The 23,453-nt window shown below is 43.2% G+C and overlaps 5 protein-coding genes across 5 annotated transcripts; 2 read left to right on the top strand and 3 right to left on the bottom strand.

Annotated features, from left to right (window-relative positions):
- Positions 1-1,569: 1,569 nt before the first annotated feature.
- EAE98_010846 (uncharacterized protein) lies at positions 1,570-3,022 on the top strand (the record flags this gene model as incomplete). Its single annotated transcript, XM_038958468.1, has 2 exons — positions 1,570-2,651; positions 2,710-3,022. The coding sequence occupies 2 exons, from the start codon at positions 1,570-1,572 to the stop codon at positions 3,020-3,022; spliced, it is 1,395 nt and encodes a 464-aa protein (XP_038805128.1).
- Positions 3,023-12,428: 9,406 nt separating this feature from the next.
- On the bottom strand, positions 12,429-13,286 carry EAE98_010845 (uncharacterized protein; the record flags this gene model as incomplete). The annotated part of the gene is made up of 1 exon (XM_038958467.1): positions 12,429-13,286. The coding sequence occupies one exon, from the start codon at positions 13,284-13,286 to the stop codon at positions 12,429-12,431; it is 858 nt and encodes a 285-aa protein (XP_038805127.1).
- Positions 13,287-13,611: 325 nt separating this feature from the next.
- On the top strand, positions 13,612-15,595 carry EAE98_010844 (uncharacterized protein; the record flags this gene model as incomplete). The annotated part of the gene is made up of 3 exons (XM_038958466.1): positions 13,612-13,720; positions 13,770-13,973; positions 14,034-15,595. 3 exons carry the CDS (start codon positions 13,612-13,614, stop codon positions 15,593-15,595), a joined length of 1,875 nt encoding a protein of 624 aa, XP_038805126.1.
- Positions 15,596-16,455: 860 nt separating this feature from the next.
- EAE98_010843 (uncharacterized protein) lies at positions 16,456-17,576 on the bottom strand (the record flags this gene model as incomplete). The annotated part of the gene is made up of 4 exons (XM_038958465.1): positions 16,456-17,093; positions 17,186-17,245; positions 17,321-17,408; positions 17,472-17,576. The coding sequence occupies 4 exons, from the start codon at positions 17,574-17,576 to the stop codon at positions 16,456-16,458; spliced, it is 891 nt and encodes a 296-aa protein (XP_038805125.1).
- Positions 17,577-19,447: 1,871 nt separating this feature from the next.
- Positions 19,448-21,585, bottom strand: EAE98_010842 (uncharacterized protein; the record flags this gene model as incomplete). The annotated part of the gene is made up of 2 exons (XM_038958464.1): positions 19,448-19,767; positions 19,821-21,585. The coding sequence occupies 2 exons, from the start codon at positions 21,583-21,585 to the stop codon at positions 19,448-19,450; spliced, it is 2,085 nt and encodes a 694-aa protein (XP_038805124.1).
- Positions 21,586-23,453: the final 1,868 nt, after the last annotated feature.

Here is a 23,453-nt window from a genome sequence, read left to right as displayed (position 1 = left end):
GTCATTCCCCATGACCAAATACCAATTAGTTTGCGTGATGATTCTCGAAACACTGAGTTGGAAAGATCAAATACAAATCCAAGTGCTATTGACAACGTGCTATTCGGCAGGGCAACCATGTTATCTCTGATCCACACAGCGTTCCGGTTCCGGTACGATCATACATCCGGGATATGAGAGATATCTACTCTACGATTGACTGTTAAGAAGTCTTGTACGGATATTCCATATATGGTAAGGGTAATGATGGAGTCAGGAAAGCTTTACTTAGACGTCCCTGGATTTCTCGCGAACTTTCCAAAATTGAGCGTGGTGTTGTAGCGGGAACCCTTGCGGATAAGAATCTCATTATCTGATGGTGAAAGATATCCCGATATTTGAGAACACATCCCCAATTCAGTCAACGGCCTCAGCACTCACTCTAAACGAGATCAAATTACGAGATGGCCCAAAAAAGATACCTCAAATCATATCTCAGCCAATCATTGTCAGATCTATCTGACAACAATGACAAGGCTTAGTCTTTCATTTTGTACTCTTCCTCAAGACCCTGGGACGAATGGACCCCTGAGCCTGCTTTTTACCATCAAATGTAGCAACTTGAAGTGTTGTCTTGCAATCGTCTGTTGGAAATACCAATTTCATTCAATTAGATGCATTCTACGTTTTCAGCTACTGCTTCTAACAATCTTTTGGGGTCGTTAGCTCTTCTAAACGAGGGACTAAAAACCATACAGTCATTTCGATTGTACTAATAACTTGCCCCATACAATAACAAAACCTCCACTTGCCCTTCCCCATATTACTTTGCACTCTTAACCTAATTTATTTAACTTACTTGCCGTTATAATAGAGCAGAATGAGCATAATATCCTTGCTTACGGGTAACTTTTGTTACCTTTATGTCGGATCTTAACCAGTGCGTCTCCTGCAGTTGGCTTATATGACAGGGGTGCCACCGATTTGAACTTCCATGGACCATGGGGCTCACCCCCCTGCTTCCTCTTCTGACTAGTTCCGTATGCCAACCTAGACTGCCGCAACCCTGGTGAGTTACAGGATTCCATGAAAGCCGCTATGTTTATATATATTTATTTGAAAAGCACGACAACCCTTGGAAATCTGCCTTGCAATACTTAGATGCTCGTGGTCTTCCTTTCTCTTCCTCGAAAGAACAAGAAATATACAGCTCATCTACCACCCTACATCCTTCAATCTTCCTAACACTTGAACTCCAGCTATTCTTGTAGCTTCATATTGCATCTTCAACCTTTCCCATCCTGTTGGATATCACTCCCAAAGCTCCCAAACTCCCGATTCCTTCAGGTTCATATTCGTCACGGTCCAAGTCCTCATTCTCCACAGTCATCGCCTCAGATTCTGTATGAAATATCACATCACACTTCAGGGATCTTTATTACACCTCTCCAAGTCGTGATCTACCAGTACCTGGCACTATAAGCCATTACTCAAGTCACACTTCTAGCCCCCAACCGTTACATTAGCTATTTGCTCCTTCCATCACTTCTCTACTTCTCCTAATATATCTTCTCTATTCTTATAAACACTATGGAGTTGACACCACAATCCACTCGTTCCCCAACGCCGCCTTTCACATTCTCAGGCCACTCACAGCCACTCTTTGAATATCCTTCACCGGCTCAAAGTGACTCGAGATACAGATCGACGGATTCTATTCAAGACTTGGGACTCTATTCTTGCTCTATTCCAGGATCTCCACCAGCAATGGACAATCAGGATGCTAGCTCGGAGTCAGGAGGCTCATCGTCTGTGATCACCAACCACTGGGCAGATACGCCTTTGCAACACCGTGATTCGCCCAGGTCATCAAGGTCAACGCCTAACATCCTTTCCGCGGAGTATGATCCCTTTGCCTCCTATAATCCGGCAGTATCAGCTCCTTTCACTTCTGATATATATACCACTTCCCAAACTGCCGAAACATCCCTTCTTCCAGCTTCTCCACTTCACTCCAGCAATACCTCTCATCGCTCTTCACTTTCTTCTGTTCCACCTTCAGAGATCTTTACTCAAGCAGGATCAATACCTTCTTACACTCCACGTATAAAGATGGAAGACCATCCAGAATTTGCTCCAAATAGTGATTCCTTCACACTAGGCTCCCCCCACAATGGCCACACTCAATATGTTGGTGCAACAAATACTTATCCAGGGTCGCTCGAGACTTCATACTACGACCAATCACCATGGGGACAAAAGGTTGAATACACTTCCACTGACTTGCCACCATTCTCAGCTCTACAAATCCCGACTTATGACAGACGATCCGAAAGTCAGGATAGATCGCCATCACAAGATTTTCGACGTCCAAGCGTAGTAGCAAGAACCAGGGGACCTCGAAAGCTCACCACCAAGGAAGACGCAAACTTCCAATGTCGTGTTAAAGGATGTGGAAAACTTTTCGGTCGTAGTTACAACTACAAGGCGCATATGGAAACTCATGATGCAGACCGAGAGTATCCATTTCCATGTACCGTGGACAACTGCACCAAAAAATTTGTTCGGAAGACGGACCTCCAACGCCACAACCAGAGTGTTCACATGAAGCAACGAAACCATAAATGTGACTATTGCAGTAGATACTTTGCAAGAAAAGACACACTGAGAAGGTACGCCTCCCTCCCACTCTATATCTTTACTGTCTCCCCAAACTAACAACTGCAATAGACATATGGAAGATGGTTGTTCTAAACGCTTTGATATCGAAACTGTTGATTTCAGACCTCAGAACTACGCTATGGACAACAATGCCATGAACACCCTAAAGCTAGTGCTTCCACCTCATCCAGATCAGATGGGACGGAATCCATCTTACATTCAGAACTCCCACTATTCATCACCCCCACACAGCGGAAGCTCCGGTCATGCGCCTCATGATGCTATGGTTAGCCCTCTTACATCAGCCTCATCAGGGGCTCCATATCTAATGACGACAAGCTCGGAACATCACAATCATGAGCCTATCTGGCATACTCAGTAGATTTTACTATCATTATTGTTCGGCGCAAGGGAGGATATTGAGAACGGTCACGGCGAGATGGATACCATGGGCATAAAATTTCCGAGGGAATTTGAAGATTATTTCATTTCATTTCCATTTCCATCAGAGCCTTACACAAAATATTGCACAACACGAAAAGATCACCTAGATTTTCGATAGCTCAGCGCTTCGGTTCAAACTCATCAGTCATCATCAGTCATCAATCATAAATGAATTTTTCCAGAAAAAAACCGACGTGCATGCGCGGATGTCAGATGTCAGCACGAACCTGCATTTTTGGTATCGTATTGTACCGCCGCACTATTCATTCCGCATGTATACTATCACACTAAAAAGATACTTCCGGTTCAATTCCAAACAATTACATGTCTCCATACGCCAAAGAACACTTGTTAGGTTGGGGGTCGCTGATGGTTCCACAACCGGATGTACGATGCACGACCGACCGCACGAATTCAAATGCAAGATTGGGAGATGAATGCTCAGCGCTCGTTCACGCGTCCATTGGGAAGTGCAGTCGCAATGTTGGCTGCCCTGCCTTGCATTGCATCGGGTCAACTGTTCCCTTTTTCCCTTTCCTACCTGTTTGGTTGTGTTGTGTTGTGTTGCTTTGCGTTGTGTAATCATACTCGGTGTCATTTTGGGGAAACCATCCACCATTTTTTTTTCTGCAATCTGCGATTTGCGAAATCCCGATGGTTTGGATTCGAACCTCGGTCGCTTCCAATATCAACTCATCACATGTACTTTTACAAACAGTTGGGTGGATTTTCTTGAGAGTGGGATCTTGATGCTATCCATCAACTTATTGTATTGATTGTTTGTTTTCCGTTTTTTCTTCTCTAGCAATCTTGTTTTATTTATAACTTCTCTTTTGTTCATTCTTTTTTATATTTCCTTCAGCGTACGAATACCCTTTTCAAATTCTATAATCCCGCCGTCAGCGGGATACAACATCACACAAACGGTCGGTCGGCACTGGGAAACAAAGGCTTGGTAGGATGATGGATGGAAACGAGATGATTTTTATACGGCAGGATAAATATGGGATTGGGCTAATGGGATTGGATGGAAAAGACATGATGAATTCCGGATCTCTTCAATTTTTGATATCAATTTTTATTTTCTTATTTTTTATCTCTTTCCTTACTATGTGTATGAATCGGAGCTGAGTTATGTGATATGGTACACTACATAGAGAGATTTCTATTTTTCCGTCTTTTGTAACTGCCAAAAAAATGGTGAAGGGGAAGGATGTCTACAAGCGAGTTGAAGCTGGAACTATTTCGATAGTTGGATGGCCAAATTAAAATTTGGGGACTGTTAGTTGCACAGATCAAATAGATGAGATAAGATGACATAGAAAAATAAAATTCCATTTTGAATTGACACCTGAGTTAAATCATTTGCCTTGCCTGAACAACCATTATGAAATTTTCGTTTGCCTTGTTTTGAGTGCTCTCGGTGTATGCATTCGTTTTTGCATTGCGAATTGGATGCTGTATCATGTATGCCCCTTTCAGCTGTCTCTATCATCGTACCAGAAGTTGGAATAATCTTCGATTCTCTCGAGATCATTGGGCACCTCGTGAAATCCCAATTGGGGACATAATTCTGAATTTGGAATTAAATCATTCACATGATAGGAATTATTTGTATTTCGTTGTTTCAATGTTGGTAAGGAGCTTGGGCTATTAGATATAAATTGAATGTAAATTAACTTATTGGCTACTCAAGTATCTAATCAATAGGTGAAATGGAACCATGGTCATTGCTGCTTAGAATGATGGATGTGATTAGGGCGGCAGGTACGAAATGAGGCTAATGCTGACTTATATGATGGGGCTAGTGGGTACAAACTGACAAAGAATAGGTGTAATCGAACAGGAATAGCTCAAGAATATATGAATGCTAGGGTAGGGGTAAAGATGTAAGTAAGAAAGGGAGAACATTATGCCGGGTCGATGGGTTGGATTGGAGGGTGTGCGGTAAGCGAGAATCACAGGGGTATTAGCAGGGCAAAATGACCGGGAAGTAGTGGCCGGGGAGGAACAAAGGTACTTACCGTATGTACGAAGTAGATGTATGACTTGATGGAAAATTGGAAATAGAATCAAAATATTAGATGGGAAATGATTTTGGACGGACTAGACCGAATAGAGAAGGTAAGAGCAGAAAATCAGGGCATATCCCCCTCTCCTTGTGGATTAATCATACGTTTTTCTGTTGCTTTGAAGGGTGCTTACACAGTAATGACTGTAAATCTGGCATCGATACCGCTCCAATGGATTGGCCATCTATTGGCTGAAAATCCGAGCTGTTGGTTGGTGAAAAATATGGTCATTGGTCAGAAGGCTAAATTTCAAAAAGAACGCATACCCTTGCGTCTCTACGGAGTAGAGACCAACGGGCCAAAACTTAACCCCACAGTGAAAACCGGTCCGGACGGAGACGGGGTAAATGGCTGTGCGTGTTCCGGGCAGGGGAAGAGTCGGTATTTTAAGCGCGCGCATTTCACCCCCTAAGATTGATGTGTTGTCTTTCGATTTGTTAGATATGTCAGATGTTGGTTCTACTGCTGGCCGTCAACATGGCTAGTTTCGGCTGACAATGCTGATCATTTGCACATCGAGATGCAATTGATAAGGGGAGCTCCCGTTGAGTCCCCTCGTCCCTTCTCGATAGACGAGGCTAATTGCACGGAGTAATACCGTGAATTGTAATTTGAACTAGGATATTTTACATTTATGCACAAGGGAGCAACCGAATTCATAATAACCATGACCCATGATTGTCATACATGATGCATGTACAACCGTTACATTCTGGCCCGTTTCTTGCTTGTCATGCTCGTGGCAACGTTGTCCGATATACTGTTTGTTTTGATGGTACATGGTGTAGTTCGCTTCTGAAAATTGGGTTTCTTTTTCACCCACACTTCAAAAGAATGGCGCTACGCCGAGTACTGCAAAGAACACTCTTTCTGTGTTACCCTTGATCGAAGGTTTCAGAAGCTTTTGAAACAAACGAGCTTGGAGGCTGAGATCTGATTATATAAGCCGATAAGCCAAGAAGCAATCAAACCCAGATGATATCGCAACGGATAGCACGGCAGTGGTACGCTCCTAAACGGCGGCTACAATCAAAAGCATCTCGCCTTGTAGATGATCTTTCGATAGACGCTTTGATCTTCCATGGGAGATCATCGTTGATGCCTGCTATTAATCTCATCTGACATGATCTGAGCTTGTTTTTTCCTTTTGAGGATAGCAACAATTCCGGAAATGTTATCCATGATGTTCTGGACGATAGTGGAGAACTCAGGGGATTAACGGGATATATCGTTCGATTGATAGTGGCAAGTGAAAATCATGGAGAACTATGGACGAGGACTGGGTTGTGATCATTCGGATGAGGATTAGATACATTGGTGAAAAGAGTTGAATTCACTTCGAATCTCAAGTGCCCACCATCACATTCTCCCATCCGTTCCTCCGCTGAGTAGTAAGTGGTTAATAATATACGAAGACCTTGCAAAAGTTACTTTAGTGATGCTCTTTCGGCAAGTCCTTTCAAACAAGGTACTGGGTACTACAAGATACCTGGGTTGGAGACGTAACATGCAATATCTCTGTGTATAGATTTGACTTCAAAATGGAAGGATAAATGGAAAGATAATTGTGAAATCATGGGTAGTGTCTTGGCCGACTTCACAAAAACTTATCAACAAGTTTCCCAAGTAGAAAGCAAGAAATTATCCGGACTTATTTTCTTGATATTATGTCATATCTCATCATCTCATACAAAATAGAAGGTGTGTGTGCTTGAAATGTTATGTTGTACATGGGCAACGAGAAAACAATTGTGAATCTTACTGAATATCGGGGTGATCGTTCCCCGACGCTAAAGAGGCCCATCGCCTAATTCGGGGTATTCTCCGTTCCATTACTACATTACACCCAGCCCATTACATTACATCTTCTATTCTTGTACCAACTTCCATTCTATGGTCACCACTCACATTGGCTGATTGTCTAGTTCTTACTATGCATCAAATCTATTGTGTATTGTTGGCAAGTTGGGAGGATATTGCGGGATATCTTCTCATTGGTCAAGTCTACGAACTGCAATGTAAGTAAGCAATCATGTCTACGTGGGGGGAACCTGAATAGTCTCACAAATGATCCCACACATCGATACAGGACAACGGCAATTGTCTAATTCGTACAGCAACAATGCGTACTATCAAAAGCTGACTGGCTGACGGGGGCTTCATCTCATCTCATCTCATCTCATCTAAAATGCGGACCAGAATTCTATAATCCATGATCTAAGCCGACAGCCCCATCTATCTGACTTGGCCCCCAACATGATCAACCACCAGCCTTACATCATCCTTGATATTCAAGATGTATATTTCGTCTGAACGAATGCATTACGCTAAAATTCTCCACTCAAGGTTGATAGTTAGAATGCGGCAGTTCGAGCTGCAGGAAAGTCTTCAACAGTTGAAGATCGTTTCATATGTCGACATAGCCCCGGAGATTCAATCTATTCCCCTTGCTAAGTCGTTATAAATCTGTCTGCTTGCATTTTTACGTACACCAAAATATACCAAAACGTGGATGACACGCTCTTCTTATTCTGCAGGGTTCAGAAACCTGGTCAACCTTCTGGTAGGAGCAATGAGCCACCAAAATTAGACGACTTCCACCCCTCCATCACACCTATCGCAACCTTCGATGATCGATTCCTTCAAGTATCCTTCCACTTGATTGGCATCAAGCAACGTTCACCAAAGCTACCTTAGCTACCCTGTAATGCATTTCCGGATAAACTACCTGGATATCCTCTCCTTGTTCATCAGAAGATGATACCTATTCTTATCACTAAACTCTATATCCAATACCTCCAATCTCATCACTCCGCACTTGAAACGAATTCGGAGTTGAATTCCGTTTCGGGTACTTCAACGAATGTTCGTTTTCGGATCGAAGCCAGTTAAGGCAGCGTAGAATCCTAAGAACATCTCCATCAAAGATCTCACAGCGTCGTTCCGTTCCGCGAGGCACAGTCTGCACCTGAAATGGCAGTAGAGCCCACGGCCTACACGCCATATGCAGTCCTAGTGGTTGCGCATCTTCAGCGCTTAATAAATACCTTCCAGTGGAGTATCGCGGCAAGTCAAACAAGATCTTCAAGCATTATGCAGTCGGTGGAACAGCCATTCACACACACACCAAATCGTATATGCCAGTGTTGATGTGCATCTGAATATTTTTAGAGACCAAGTGGACACTCTTGTTTCAAAAAGTATTCTGGGTCCCAAAGAACTCCACAATGCGATAATCAATAGAAAGGGGCCTTAAATTTCAGTTCTCTAGAGAAATGGTTTGTCCAATAAGAGAAAGATTTTGATATTGTGCCTCTTTAGTTCTCCAAGGATTATCTGCACTCGTAAAAAGTTTCAGCCATTGCCCATTTGGGACTCATCAGCAGTGCATCAGGAGTCATAAGCTAATTCTGGGTCTTGAATAGAAATATGAACATTACTAGAACTCTCGGTTTATTTCCTATTTTGTATTTTGAACTTGGACGGCCCAGTGCGAGACCGAGGAGAGATTCTATGTAACCGCTTTTCGAGCAAATGATCTTTAACATAAATCTGCTTTGGCTTCAAATCATCTGGTCAATTCCATACAAGGTGGTTTTAACTAGCTTGGTGCCGCTGGAACATGGGAAGTCGTTTGTTCAGCCAATAACAGGTCAAGTTGACTTGAATGTCTCGAGTTGCCCTAGTCTAGCCTTTCCTTGTCAACCAAACATCCATGAATGAAATCCTTCTACTCATATGACACGAGTGACTTTTTGCCACCTATTATGTGCCTCCCCATTTTGAATGGCTCAACGGTTTTCCGGCTGTGACCTATCAAGTAGCCATTCACACCTGCCTCCAAGCCAGTGCCCCGTCATGATCCGATATGTTAACACCCTGTAAACATTCGTCACTCTAATAAAGCTGAACTGTGTCAGAGTACACAGCTTACCCCATTAGTATCACCGACGTCGCCGGTAAGCTAAGTTGATGGGTTGGTAATCGCCGAGAAGAAAGGCAACGGAACTACTCCGAGACACCTCACTTACGCATCTGATACTATGCGAATATTACATACAGTACAAGGAAAACAGCCATTCAGCACAATGGCAGAGAGTGATATGTTTACCACATGCCTAGTAGAATCCCGAATTGCTTCAATTCGATGCGGCATGGCAAGACTGGCTGTCGATCACGGGATTATAGAGGACAAAAGCTGCACGACACCCACCTTGCAACGTGAGGAATTTCGCAGATCTTCCCAAAAATAACAATTGTGCGATTCCATTTGAATTGGTAAGAGCTGCCTCTTATCGTGCTATTTCGTTTCACAACCAGGCTTCCAAAAAATGGTTCTAGGTTACATTCGTTCACCGGGGAAGCAACGGAACTACTCCCGGTAATCACTGAAGTTTTTCATTTCTTCAGGGAAATAAGCTGCATCAACTGTGCTTCTTTATACAGACGATGATTCGAAAATTTTCCTTGCCCGAGAACAGGCAATGAGATACCGGTGTAGGCAACCATCTACGAACCCCTCCAGTTTGTGTAAATACCTAGTCCAAACATATCAATGAATCACACTCTACGATAGGTACTCGGGAAAGATAGAAAGTCTACCTTGAGTTCCGGAGCTCAGGGTCTTGATCATATCAGAGGAACAATTACTCAAAACAACATAGTCTTCGCTTCCGCGAAGTTGGTTCCATGCAATGCTACGAGGTACGAATGGTACGCTGACTTCTGCAATGTCCCCTGGATTTCACTTTACTGTTAGTGTACATCCCACATGTTTCTAGACTGTTGTGTTTAGAAACAGTTGGGTGCAGCGTGGAAGTAGTAGTATTTTTTATAACAAAGTGCTTACTTAGAGTATCCAGTAGTCCGGACTGCAATGTCACAATCAACAACGTTGGAACATTCAACTCCTCTTAACGTTTCAGGTAAGTGTTTTTGATTAATTGTTTTATTGAAAATAATTAAGCCCATAAGAGTAATAACAATATTTTTAGAACATCGAAACTAACAGTCTAGATCAGATTGCAACTTGGGTCTTTAACAGGATTAAGAAAACTTATCTAGACTTCTGAATTGAACTTCGGGATTTACGAGGCCTGTTGAAACCCGACTTCGGGCTTCGGTCGGCGATGGGTATTCATTCATAGTTTTCTGATCTTTCAGCATTTCCTGTTAGTAATGATGTCGCATTGTCGAAAATTTGAGCCACTTACGACAGTTCGTATTGTGCTGCCTAAGGAGCGAGAGCGAAAGAGAACATGATGTTCAAAATATTGATTGGAAGAGGGGCTAGGGTTTCTGCAAAGTTGTTTGTAAACGCTGGTTTTCGTGTAGTATATGCAGTCTCTCGTCTGAAATTGCTGAGAATAGTATCTCGGCTCCCAGAGATGATGCTGTATATCTTCGCCAAAAGAACCCGAGTTTGGGGAATAGTAGCGAAGATGATGACGATGTTACTCTTCTGCTACTTTTGAACAGAATTGCCATATCCTCGTAAAGTCACTCAGATCTTGAAGTCTGTGAACCTTACGAGTAGCATTCGAATATTTGGCTTCTTGTATCGTTACATCAATTCCATATCTCCATTCCTGCCCTCGTGCTCATCTGGTTGACTTGGTAATGCAAATTCCAGAGCTGTTTTATAACTTAGTGGAAAGTAACTGCCCTCGTCACCCTTGTGGATTTGCGTTCGGCATGCCAGTACTACAGTATTTGCCTACCCTATAGTAGTTTTGCTTGTCAGCTACCACGATCTATGCTTCTGTCTTATGGAAAATGTTGAATATTGGAGATAGATAGTATAGTCATTGCATTAGTATGGCATCACTCAGAAGGGGAATCATAAGCCCTCCAATTTCGTAGATGCCCCACGAATACTAAGCATGCGGATATATATGAGTGTCAAACAATTCTCAGGAAAGGGAACGTGCGGTCTTCCGGAGGAAACAGATACTATATGGGTTGTCCTATGAGAATAAGACCTCCATGTACACGATTGAACTAATTCTTTTTCTACTTGGCTTATACTTAACGTTATGTCTCAGTTTACTATACTAAACTACAAGCTACCAGAGACAATTAATCAATATGCAAAACTGGTAGACTTATGCGTTGCGTAGATCGAATCTCGTCTTTTTACGGCCTATCAATGATCTGAAATGTCACGGCTAACGTGAACTATGTAATTCTCATAAACTACATTCTTCATTGAAGATGCCTATGAATAACTACCATATGTAGCATCCAAGAAGCTCCAGCTGGAAGCGAGATGTTCTTCAACATCTCGGCAGCTGATTTTCATTTCCTCATGAACAGAATGTGCGGATATGTATGTGCGACTATGCTCTCATTGTGGGAATCAAATGGCTCTTGACGGCGGTGATTATGAAGTGATAATGTAGCGATGCGTTGTTGCCATAAAAGTAGGTGGAGATACAACGACAGTGAAGGTTGGCCGTGCTTATACCAACGAACTTCGATTTTGATGCTGATAATAAATGTCAATCAACTGATCTTTCTAAAACTTATTTGAGCTGTCTGGTTTATGATATTGACTTATAAACCCTCGTAGAATTCAATATGGCGTTTCATTTGGTAGCATAATGGCCAAGTCAATCACCTCACTTACACCTCGCTTCCCCAGAATGTATTTCCAGAACTTGCTTCGGAAGGAAAGGAGCCATTTTGTGATCAATACTAGATCGTCCGAACATGGTCATAGAATTAAATATATGTCAATGAATAGGTAGATTTGCACAATTTAGGTAATATCACTGCAAAGCTGGAGGGGTGGAGTGTACTGGATTTTCCGGCTTGATCCCCCAATATATACTCATTCTGCATTTATCAGTTTGGGGCGATGATGAGGAAATGGGCAACATTTCAATTCGGTCTTTGAAGTTCCTAAATAAGCCGTGTATGAAAAATTATTGGATGTATATAGTCTTGCTTGCAATGAGTCAGGTTTTAGCATGCGTACCGTTATACTCTGTCCTTCAGAGGCGTCTATACAATTCTTGAAGTTGGCTGGTATGTGGGTGAAAATCTCCTGGGAAATAACCGATTTGCCTCTGAGCTTGTTCATTGTGACGTTAAAATTCTGTGTAGGCTATTGGTTTATTAAGGCAATATTACACTTGTGTTCATATCGATCGTGAGATCATGCTCTTAGAGAGAGGGTATCTACGTGGTCATCAAGCTATCTATGTGTACCTAGTCATTCCATCAAACTATTTGCCCCACCAGTAACTTAGCCCTATGTATCATTTCCTTCTATTCCTTTCCCTCCTTAGCCAATTCGTTGTATGCCCATTGATAGCTACCCAGGAATATCGCCCCTCCAATACTAATCCACATTACTCTTGGACCTATCCCTGCGAAGAATGCTTTTGGACCACCCGTAGCTATTATCTCCTTCAACAAAACCTTCGTCGACTTCTTCTGCTTCTCCAACATCATCCTCGTCTTCAGCACATCCAAAGGGGTAGTAGCCGCAGCCGCCACTGCACCCGCAAGACTTCCCATAAGCCCACTTTCCACTGCGTTCACAGTATCTCTTCCACTTGTTCTCTTCCTATATGCCTTCATAGATTCCCAGAGAGGAAATTGTATGATTGTAAAAGGCACTTCCCGCATTATGGTAACACTCCAGCCACGATAGAGTTCCCTCCACACTCCTACAACTCCAATGTGTTTGTATTGTCCTAAAATCGCCTTGAGCGTGAGTAAGGAGCTTGAATATTGCCCCGCCTGAGCTCTCTGCTTGACAACTTCCGTGGGCACACGAACGGCACAAGCGGCGATCTCTCCCAAACTTGCTGCAACCATATGCTCAACTGCTTTCCCCGTTTCGCGACCCCCGGGTATATTTGCATTTAAAGTATCTCGTCGTTTCGCGAATGCGCTTTTGGTAGCTTCGTATGTACAGAAGAACAATGCAGCTCCGGGCGCAGAGCCAATTATGGCAGAACCCACTCCCCGATATACCCCTGTAAAGCCTCCAGAGGCAATAAAGCCGGCAGAAGATTGAAGACGGGTTTTTAAAGTATCGAGAGGGAAAAGGGTGAGGTCGACCGTGGTACCGGCGAGGGCTCCCGCTAGGAGAGCGGGGGTGAAGTTTGATTGTGACATTTATGCGGAAGGAAGGAATTGAACAAGTGGGATAATTAAGGACCGTAGAAGAAGTGGTATTAAGGTGGCCGAAGCCGGATCGTACCGAGGCAAAGAAGATAATAGATGTGGTGGGTGAATTTCGAATTCATGGTTGGGGTGAATTTGGGATGACAAAGTTGAGGTTGGAGCTCGGGTAGATTTTCATCGTCTCTTTTTTGCGGGCTGATAGCATCAATTGACGCGATAACACGCGACACAATCACTCTTCATAGCAGTTGTATCCTCAAGCATTATTGTGGATATTGATAGAATGAAATGCTGATCAAATAATGGAAAGAACACCATGAAGCAAAATGCACTTCCGATTTCGATAAAGGAGTTTGCCGATGCACTTTTCAAAAGGCCATGTCAAGTTCCTTATCGTCATGACCAGCGGGGTCATAGGACTATAGGTATGTAGTTGCTATATTGTACAATTGATTACTACTAATTGCCCGATAGGACTTGCAGTGAGTGGAGGGGTAGATTCTATGGCCCTTGCGGCGTTGTGTATGCAGATGAAAAAGAACTACATACCGTTTGCTTCTGATGGATATCCAATACATCTTGGCAAGATCGACTTTCGAGCTGTTATCGTCAATCATGGAGTACGAGATGGCAGTCTAGAAGAGGCTCAGAAGGTTATGGGGGTGTTGGAATCTCTTGGTATGTTATTCTTTTTGGATTTGTATGTCTGTAGGCTCCTAACACAAAAATGAATTATAGGTATGACCGCACGAATTTTGACTCTCCCATGGAAAGATATTACTGGGAATCCTTCCCAGCTACCTAATTTCGAGAGCTTGGCTAGGAAATACCGCTTTCAGGCAATTGGAAAGTATTGTCAAAAGTCTGATATCAGTTCAATTCTCCTTGGACACCACGCCGATGATCAAGCCGAGACAATCCTAATGCGTCTAGCGAAAGGCGCTCGGGGTGTTGGTTTGCTTGGTATTAAACCCTCTTCTCCCATACCAGAATGTGAAGGCATTTATGGAGTTCATGAGAGTGGAAACCCAATAACACTTGCTCTACCTATAAAGTCCAAACAAGGCACAAAGTGGACCAATATCATTGGAAAAGATAAGTCTGCATCCGGTGTTTTAAAGATCATGCCTCAATTAGAAGTCGAGTCTGGCGGCATAACTCTCTATCGTCCTCTTCTCGAGTTTCCAAAAGAAAGACTCATCGCGACATGTGAGGCTTTAGGCGTGGAGTGGTTTGAAGATAATACCAACAGCGATCCCACCCTGACAGACCGGAATGCAATACGGCATCTATATGATCAGAGTGGTCTGCCTATGGTGTTACCTAAATCTAGAGTTCTTGATCTTTCTGCTCAACTTCAAAACGTTGAAAATCTACGTCAACAAAAGGTTGATCAGCTCATAAAGAAATGCAAAGTCCTAAGCTTTGATACTAGACGAGGAACTCTTATTATGGAATTCCCCTCGATACCTTCTATAACTCCCCAAGATATCTCCAGCAGATCCATTTTAGCCGCTATGCTACTCCGTCGTGTAATCATGACCATCACGCCAAATTCCATCGTATCATTGAATCAGGTTTCCGCCGCAGTTCTGGAAATTTTCCCACTACCTGATGTCACAACGCAACCAAAAACCATCAACACCGCTGGTATCATGTTTCAACCATTCAATGTCGATCGGAAATACCCGGGAAAGAATGAATGGCATATATTCCGTCAACCTAGATACAGGTCATCACTTGATGAAACCACTGTTCCAGAGCTACTCCCAGGAACAAAGCCTCAGTGGTTTCTATTCGATAATCGATACTGGCTTCAGATACATAACGAAATGCCCTCCAAGGCTGGTGACTTAATCGTTCGATTTTTTAATAAAGAAGACATACCCAAACTGGAACGGTCTCTGGACGAGAGAGGGCTCCGGGTATTAAAAAGACTCTTAAGGACGGTGAATGGCGAAGAGAGATGGAGATATTCCCTACCTGTCGTGGTATGGAGACCACATGGGGGCATGATTGTGGGCGAGGAAGTGATTCTCGGCTTACCATCTTTGGGCGTGAAGGTTGTCAGCTCCAGCAATGTGAAGTGGTCGTGTAGGTACAAGAAGATAAATCTGTCTGATCTGGGTCTGCAAGCTGTTGAGGACCTCAAGACTTTTAAAGTCCGCCGTGTGATGAAAGGTAAAGGAGAGGTCTCAGATAAGCCAGAGTTTGCACCTTGGGTTGCCAAGCGTGAAAAGTCTGTATGGGATGACATATTCGATCGGGGATCTCAAGCGAAGGGAGACACGAGTGATTAGAAGGTTGTCGATAAGAAATATACATCTTGAACCTAAATCAGTAACGAAATGGCTTCCGAAAAGCACTAAACTCTCGCCTTCAAATCGCGATTGTATGTTTGCAGCAGTGGTTACATATGGTTTAGACCTAGACTGTAGTCTACTTCCGAATCTAATTTTGAAAATCCGAATTAACACACAATTCAATTTCATAAATTTTTCATCTCAAATCACTTGACAATCAAAACTCTTTCAAAAACGAAGAAGAAGAAGAAAATCAACATCTACAATAGATACGATATTACAAAGTTTTGATAATTAGATTACAATTCAGACTTCTAGACACACTATACTATACCCTGTCATCGCATCTCCATACATCATTAGGAAAACATTCTAGCAGAAACAAGAAACCCAATCTCGACAAAGGCGAAATGGACGAGATGTTGGGATAATCCCCAAACGTTCGTTTCTATTTACGTACCACTTCATCTATCTACCAGGAGCCCTAGACTGTATCTGTATGCTACGAAAGGTCTAATTAATAGCTTACCCGTCTTATCTTCCAGCCTGTACATCTATCTACATACTCAACTGAACTGAATTGAACCGGACTATGCAAAGTAGGTATCATTACCATCTCATTTCTTTTTATTAAGTTACAATCTCCTCGCAAAGAACCACCACATTCGATTTTGGTTCAAAAATAGAGAATAAATGCACACACAGTAAAATAACGCGTATCAATCATCACACAAGCAAGCGAGGGAGAGAGAGAGATTCTCTAACACTCAATCCCCAAATTAACATCACCACATCACATCCACAATCCCACCCTCTCCCCTCCCCTCCCTCTCCCTCGCACCCACAACCCCTCACCCTCACCCCAACTCCACCCTCCCCCTCTCACCCCCCTGCAACTCCCAAACCTGACTCCTCCCCTCTCCCATCTCCGGCACTTCACCCCCGCCCATCTCCACCCTCCTCTCTCCCGCCAACTCTCTGCTCCTCTCCGCTCGATTCGCAGGTTCGCCTGCTAACTCCGGTTTGGCGTATGCTTCTCCCGCTTTGGGGTTGTGCTTATTGCTGTTTTTGCGCTTGCGCAGGAGGAAATATGTGAGGAGGGCGAGGAGAGCGATGAAGATGGCGGCGCCGATGGCGATTCCTGCTGTGGCGCCGGGGGATAGCTTTGATGATGAGGAGGATGGTGGAGAGGATGAGGATGAGGATGGGGGAGTTGTGGTTGAGGATTCTATCGTCGATGACGATGACGATGCAGAAGAAGTAGTTGTTATCGCTAATGAAGAAGAAGGACTAGACGAAGAGGCCGAAGAGGTAGTAAAAGTAGAATAGGGTCTTGATGTGGGTGAAGCTATTACTGATAAAGAGGAAGGAGCAGGCGCATCAAAAACCTCACTGCTGAGACTCTTGCACGCGGTATCGTTGCAGCAGTTCCATTCGCTGGTTGTGGAGTTGTAGACGATTCCGATAGCGCCGCCGCCGTTGGTTTCAAGATCGACTTTAGTATCGAGGAATGGTGAGTTGCAGGTTTGATTTACGGGAGGAGACACGTGCTAGCTGGATGAAGGGACAGATGAAATTTTCACGTACCACATTCCTTCGGACATACAGAAGCGGTATACGTCGGATCATTACAATACCCCAGATAATCTTCAAAAAGCATTAGCACCGAGTAGACAACATTCCATTCACGCACGTGCGTGCAATCCCAAAGATCTGACTTACATTCCGACCCCTCCGTCATGCCCGCCGAAGCTTTACAGATGTTGTTCCCCACGCACGTATCAAACTCCATGCAACAAGTTAAGAAATCCTACTTCGCATCAGTACATATATGATGATGCAGATATCGATTCCTCAGGGAAACTCATCATACCGAAGTACTATTCACCGTTCCACACGGAAAATAATTCCGCGGCTCTATGGTCTCCACCCCGCCATTAAACCACGCATAGCAATTTTGTGTGAATTTATCCGTCATGATGTCGAGTTCTGGTTCGGGCTCTAATAAAGGTGATATCAAAAAGTTAATCAATACCTCTCTCTGCACGAAACGTGACGCACAAGCTTTCCTCGGATCAGAACAACAATTCAACAATGGGTAAATCGAGACGAGGAAGAAAAGCAAGAATTTAACCATAAATTTCGCAAAAAGTAAAATTGGATATTCAAGGTATGGTACCACCTATCGCCCCGTGTCATGCGTCGATCCTTCCCATGAGCATTCTACCTACGGAGATGATGACAATGACCATGACCATGACCCGCTCACCTTGCCGCCCCTTTTTGAGTTGCCAAGACTGGGAGTCGCGGATGTGGATGCAATAACCATCTACATCTACGTATTATTTAAGTCGATTATTTAACGTCAAATTCTTCGAATGTTTGGTTTCTTGCATTTCTGTATATGATGAGACTACCTACCTAGGGATCAATTCATCATATCATTTGATGGAGGATACCGTGGATGATTGTGAAGGATGTTGAAAACAAGTGTTTGAAACAAAACCCATGCAATGTATCTCGAGCCTCAAGAGTGGGGGAGAAGTGTTGTACGTACAAAACGACGAAGCAGAACGACTCGAAAGAAACCATGAGATGAGATGGTTCACTGCCAGTATCCTGTTCACAACTCTTTCAACTGGAGAAGTATACCTCGAAACCATAGAGTTCCGAGAGAACTCGGCGCTGCGCAGTGGTAGTTCAAAAGGTTAGTAGTGGAGGAGAAGTTGATGTGATGAATATCACGGGACGATGATGGTGCTTGGAATTTCGACGATGTGATGATGTTGTGATATCAAAATTTGGATGGGTGGGATATGTGATACATGGCAGATATCGTCAATGAAAGCAGTTTCCCTTGGACTTTCCACCTCCTCCTCCTTCCTCCAGTACTCAAAGGAGATGAAAGATATACCAGTAACCTGGATCATACTGTACAGCCTACATGAGCAACCCACAACGCTTTTCTCGATTCATAGTCAATACATCTTTTAATTCTCCACTTAGATATAGAAAATACTATGTGAGTCCCCCAGATACTCCCCCCTCATTATCCTCACTAACCACACCACAACCCCCCTCCCCCCCCCTCACTTCCATCCAATTTAAGTACTCCCTAAACAGAATTCTCTAAATAGTATTGACATATGCTTCTTTTCAACAGTAGAAAATAGCTCGGAGATATCAAGTTAATCACAATGTTTTTTGCATACATATAATAAAATGATTAAAAGAATAAAGGCTCTAGTGATTCAATTGACTGCACAAGATATGACACTAGTTCTTGACTTATGGTAAGAAGCGATCGCAAGAAGAGTTGTAGTAGCAGGTCTAGGTAGGCACTACTATACCCCCGGCATCAAGGTAACCTGATGGCACTGCACCCACATCATTACTCTTCAAGTAACATCCATTATCCTCATCACCAGTCATCAATCATCAATTACGCAGACTTCACAAGATGCATTACCCAGAAACCATATAAAATTCAAAACCGAACACCGTATAATTGCGTACTTCCTTTTCCCTGAAGTCCCTAAAGGTATCCCTAAGAATAATTGCAAGCGTTCCTACACGCTGCCAAAGAATGTGGTATCTGTCGCTATCATATCGTAATCCAATCGTAACCAAAAGTCGCATCCAAATTACCAAAACGTTTGAACCGAGAAGGGGTATGTATCCAATGTCCTCCAATCCATCCCACCCATCAACCATCATTCGTCATCCATCCCAAAGAAGAAAAGTAGACCCCAATCATAACATCATAATTTCCCATGAAAAGTAAGTATACCCAATATTCAACTCCAAATCCATCCATACCATCCCATATGATGTCACTCCAATCCAACATCATCTACCAGCGCTGTACGGTCTATTCATCTCTGCAATTTCTCTCGCAATATCCGCCCATTCCAATTCCCTGCCTCTCCACTTTCCCCCAAACTTGCCTCCTGACATCTTGAGTTTCTCTTCCCATTTCAAGAGTTCATAACTAAATCTCAAATGTGGCTGGATGATAACATTTAATCTTCTGGCTCTGACAAAGCAATAAGCACGCGGAAATGAAAGATGCATTGTACGCATGACTTCGGCTATGCAAATGGTTGCGCTCCGAGAAACGCCTACCCGGCAATGAACCAATGTTGCTGTATTGTTTAGTTTGCCTCTTTCTGTTTGTTTGATTAGCAAGTGGTCTCTTGTAGCACATAGGGGGAAACCATACCGATAAAATCTAAACATCGTCCGAACTCGTCGGTTAACGGGTCTACTCCATTGTCTTGCACCCGTTGGATCACCATCACATTATCTTTTCCCCATTTATTCATTTCGCCATCTTTCCATGTTGCAGTTTCACCCACACTCAAAATCTGCTTGATGCCAAGACGTCGTAGAAGATCCGGATTGTTAGCATGTCCGAGATTCCCGAGGTACATATAGTCAGTAACGCGAGAAGGTAGACTTCCATCCATACACTTTATCCACTCCGGTTCCTCTTTGGCAAGATCGGTAATATCCAATAAGCTTGATCTTTTATGAACAGGCGATTCAGAAAGGAGCCGAGGTGCGATTGTTGTAAGGAGACTGACATCTTGCGGGTATGCAAAGAAGTTGCGCTTCTTTGCAATATGCAATTCAAGCCAGGCTTTAGGGATAGAGAGACCGGTAGCATAAGTGAAATATGCAAGACCGAGGAGTGTAGATTCGGTGTAGCCATCAGTACAATGAATCAGGATCTTTCTCTCCTTTGTCTTGGTGATCAAATCAACATCACCATCTTCATCTTCAGGCAAAATCCCGTGAGAAAGATTGTATATCCATTTACAAGTTTCGAGAATCCCATCGGCTTGTTCATGCTCCCAGGATGGTGGTTGAATCATTCCGGAAGATGGAAATCCTAACTGTCGTTTACTTGATCTCCCTTCTGCAATGTCTTGTAGTTCTCGAGGATTGATTTGGCCGAGATCATTGCATTCGATGAGAATATCGAATTCTCCTTCCCAAGACGCTTGGCGAGTTTCCGCGTATCCATCTGGGGTTGGACCCAACCAAACATTATGATCGATTTCCGAAGCTTTGGTCATGGCACACATCTCCACTCTCTCTTGATGAAAGAAATCCATGACTTCCCCAGTCCACCTCGCCCGAGAATCCACCGAAACAATGTGTGGATAGTTTTCCTCGAATTCACTGAACGCACTAGTGCATATAAATGTATTGTATTGAGATATTTCATGTCCTTGATTGAAATGAGTCTCACGAACAGCTTGTTGTGCAGCAGCAATCTCCCTCGCCAGTCGCTCGACATTACGCGAATCCTCTCCGTAAACAATAATGTCTGATACCATGGCAGATTTCGCGGCTTGTATTTGAAAGTTGCGGACCGAAAATCCTTCTTTGGGGTCGACTTCTTGAAATTCCGTCGTGATTCCAAACTTCAAGAACTCGTCAGGAGTGATTGCACCTTTCAGTCTCGAAGAAGTTAAATCTCCATCGGCCTTGACAATGGTTATACCTCGAAAACATTTTGGGGTTCTGCGCAAGGTTCGCCGCCGTGCTATAAAGAAAGCTTGTTGGATGTGATTGGAGGGATGCAGGCCATGAAACCATGGAAAGACTTGGGAGGGATCAGGGAGAGGCTGGCCTGCTAAATGTTCCAACGCAGTAGCTACACCACCGGCGTCAATCTCATATATTATGGACGAGTCAATACATCGTGAATTATAATTGACGGGCGGATACAGGATTGATCGTTGGGACAAAGAAAGTTCTTTGGTTGGTGGGGAGTTGGGAGGGGTATCTGGTTTCTCGGATGGGGTGGGACCCGGTGGGCATACTGGTAGATGTTTATTTGGAATAGGAATTGGGAAGGCCGACGATGAATTGAGAGAATCCAGGCTTAGCGTGGGAGTTAACGGGTGTGAGTGGGGTGGTGAAGAAGATCTCGTGTGCCCTGCGGGAATGGGTCTGGGGAGAGCAATTGTAGCCATTATTGAATTGAAGCAATCTTGCAACCTTGGAATGGTTAAATATTGTTTATGGTCGAGATTCAACATGTAAGAAGATATTGGGAGGGTATGTATGTATGTAACCAGCGCAACGATCCTTTAGCAAAAATGTAGTGTGTTGTTGCGGGAGGAATGTTTATATTGCTATTTGTGGGAAGTCGTGTGATGGTTGTAATGCCACCGTCAAAGCCAAATCGATGGATTGGGAGATATAGATAAGGCTGGGACGTGGTTATTGTGAGGAATGTGAGGAATTCGAGTCGAGCATCTGTGATTTTATAAGTGTGAGTAAATGAATGAATGAATGAATGAATGCCATGCAATGCAAACACAGTTTAATGAATTGATCTTGATATACCTGACTGTCTTCTCGCTGTTGGAAGGAAATGGAAGTATCAAATAAATAAGTAAAACATATATCGTACACATACCCAAAAGCTTGGTGGATCAAATCATCCATCCAATGGCAATGGACAAGATGAGACAACTTCCCTTTCCGATTGCGAAGACGAAGTAGAAGTAGAAGTAGTGCGTGGAAGGATTAGGTAGGTGGTGGTGGTGGTGGAAGGGCAGGCAGGCAGGCAGGGGATCTCTATCTTATCGCAGACCCCAAGTTTCCAAAGCGGATAGATAAGCACAACCGTGTCAATAGTCTGGGGACGAATAGTAAGGACTAGGGGATATGATGGTCTGAGTATAGTATGAGTATCAAAGGAATAAAGTATGAATATAGTAAGAATATAATAAGAGTACCACTTTTATCTTCTTATGTATACTGTGTAGAAACAAATACTGTCAAGTACCAAACTCAATTCTTGAATGATCGGAGATGGAGTGGATGGAAGGGGTTTGGTGTGATTCGGATTTATGATGGATGTTTGATTGGAGTGAATTTGTAATTGATGGAAATTAATGGTAAAGAGAAGATGGAGGGAGTATGGAGTGAAGAAAGAAAGAGAAGGAGAAGGAGAAGGAGAAAGATCAAAAGAAAAGAAGTGTGGGAAATTATCATTGGATATCTCAACCAAAGAAACTAATCAATATGTAGAAAGGAAACTTTAATTGGCAGCTCATACATTTACACAAACCCCCCAAGGAAAAATAGAAAAAGGGTTAGAGTCAGAGAGAAGAGAGGAGAGGAAAGAAAAGAAAAGAAAAGGGTCAAAGAAGGGTCAAAGGAGAAACAATGGGAATTGTTGAATCTTCATCTCGTCGTCTCTTTTCTATCATAATAAATAACACAACACACACTTATCCCTTCATCTAGATATACAACTATTCATCAAATACATTTACTACATCCTCAGTCATTCTACTCATATCCCTCTATCTATCTCATCAACGCCTTCCTTCTTTTCTTTCTTCATGCATACCCAAGTCGTAAGACTTACATACTTGCATCCAACCTGCATTGTCTAGATTCGAATAGCTCACAGCATCCACCAATGCCAACCCTTTCCCGTCCTTCAAACTTCAATTTTATTTTTCAAACAAGCATAGAGACATGCATCTGTATCTCCGTTTCCTCCTCGTTCCCATCTTGTCCTCTTGGCTTTCTCCTTTCCACTTCTTCTTGCACCACTTGATACCTGCTTCATTCACTTCATACCTACTTCATACCCTCACCTCAAACTCTATTTCGATTCTTTCCATCATCCCTCTTCATCTACATCTTCATCTTCGTTTCTCATCCAATCCAATCCAATCCAATCCAGTATCGACCTGGGAGCTTGGAGCTTGGATAAACGGTCTCTTGCATTCCTAATAAGCCATCTCTTCCCTAGAGTCACATCTGATATCAAATTCCCCAATTATATTGCATGGTGGCGTCTTTTCGCGTCTCGAGAAAC

Source organism: Botrytis deweyae, assembly GCF_014898535.1.
Source record: "Botrytis deweyae strain B1 chromosome Unknown BDEW_041, whole genome shotgun sequence".
Taxonomy (NCBI): domain Eukaryota; kingdom Fungi; phylum Ascomycota; class Leotiomycetes; order Helotiales; family Sclerotiniaceae; genus Botrytis; species Botrytis deweyae.
The sequence above is the reverse complement of the archived record's forward strand: the minus strand, read 5'-3'. Positions and strand labels throughout refer to the sequence as shown.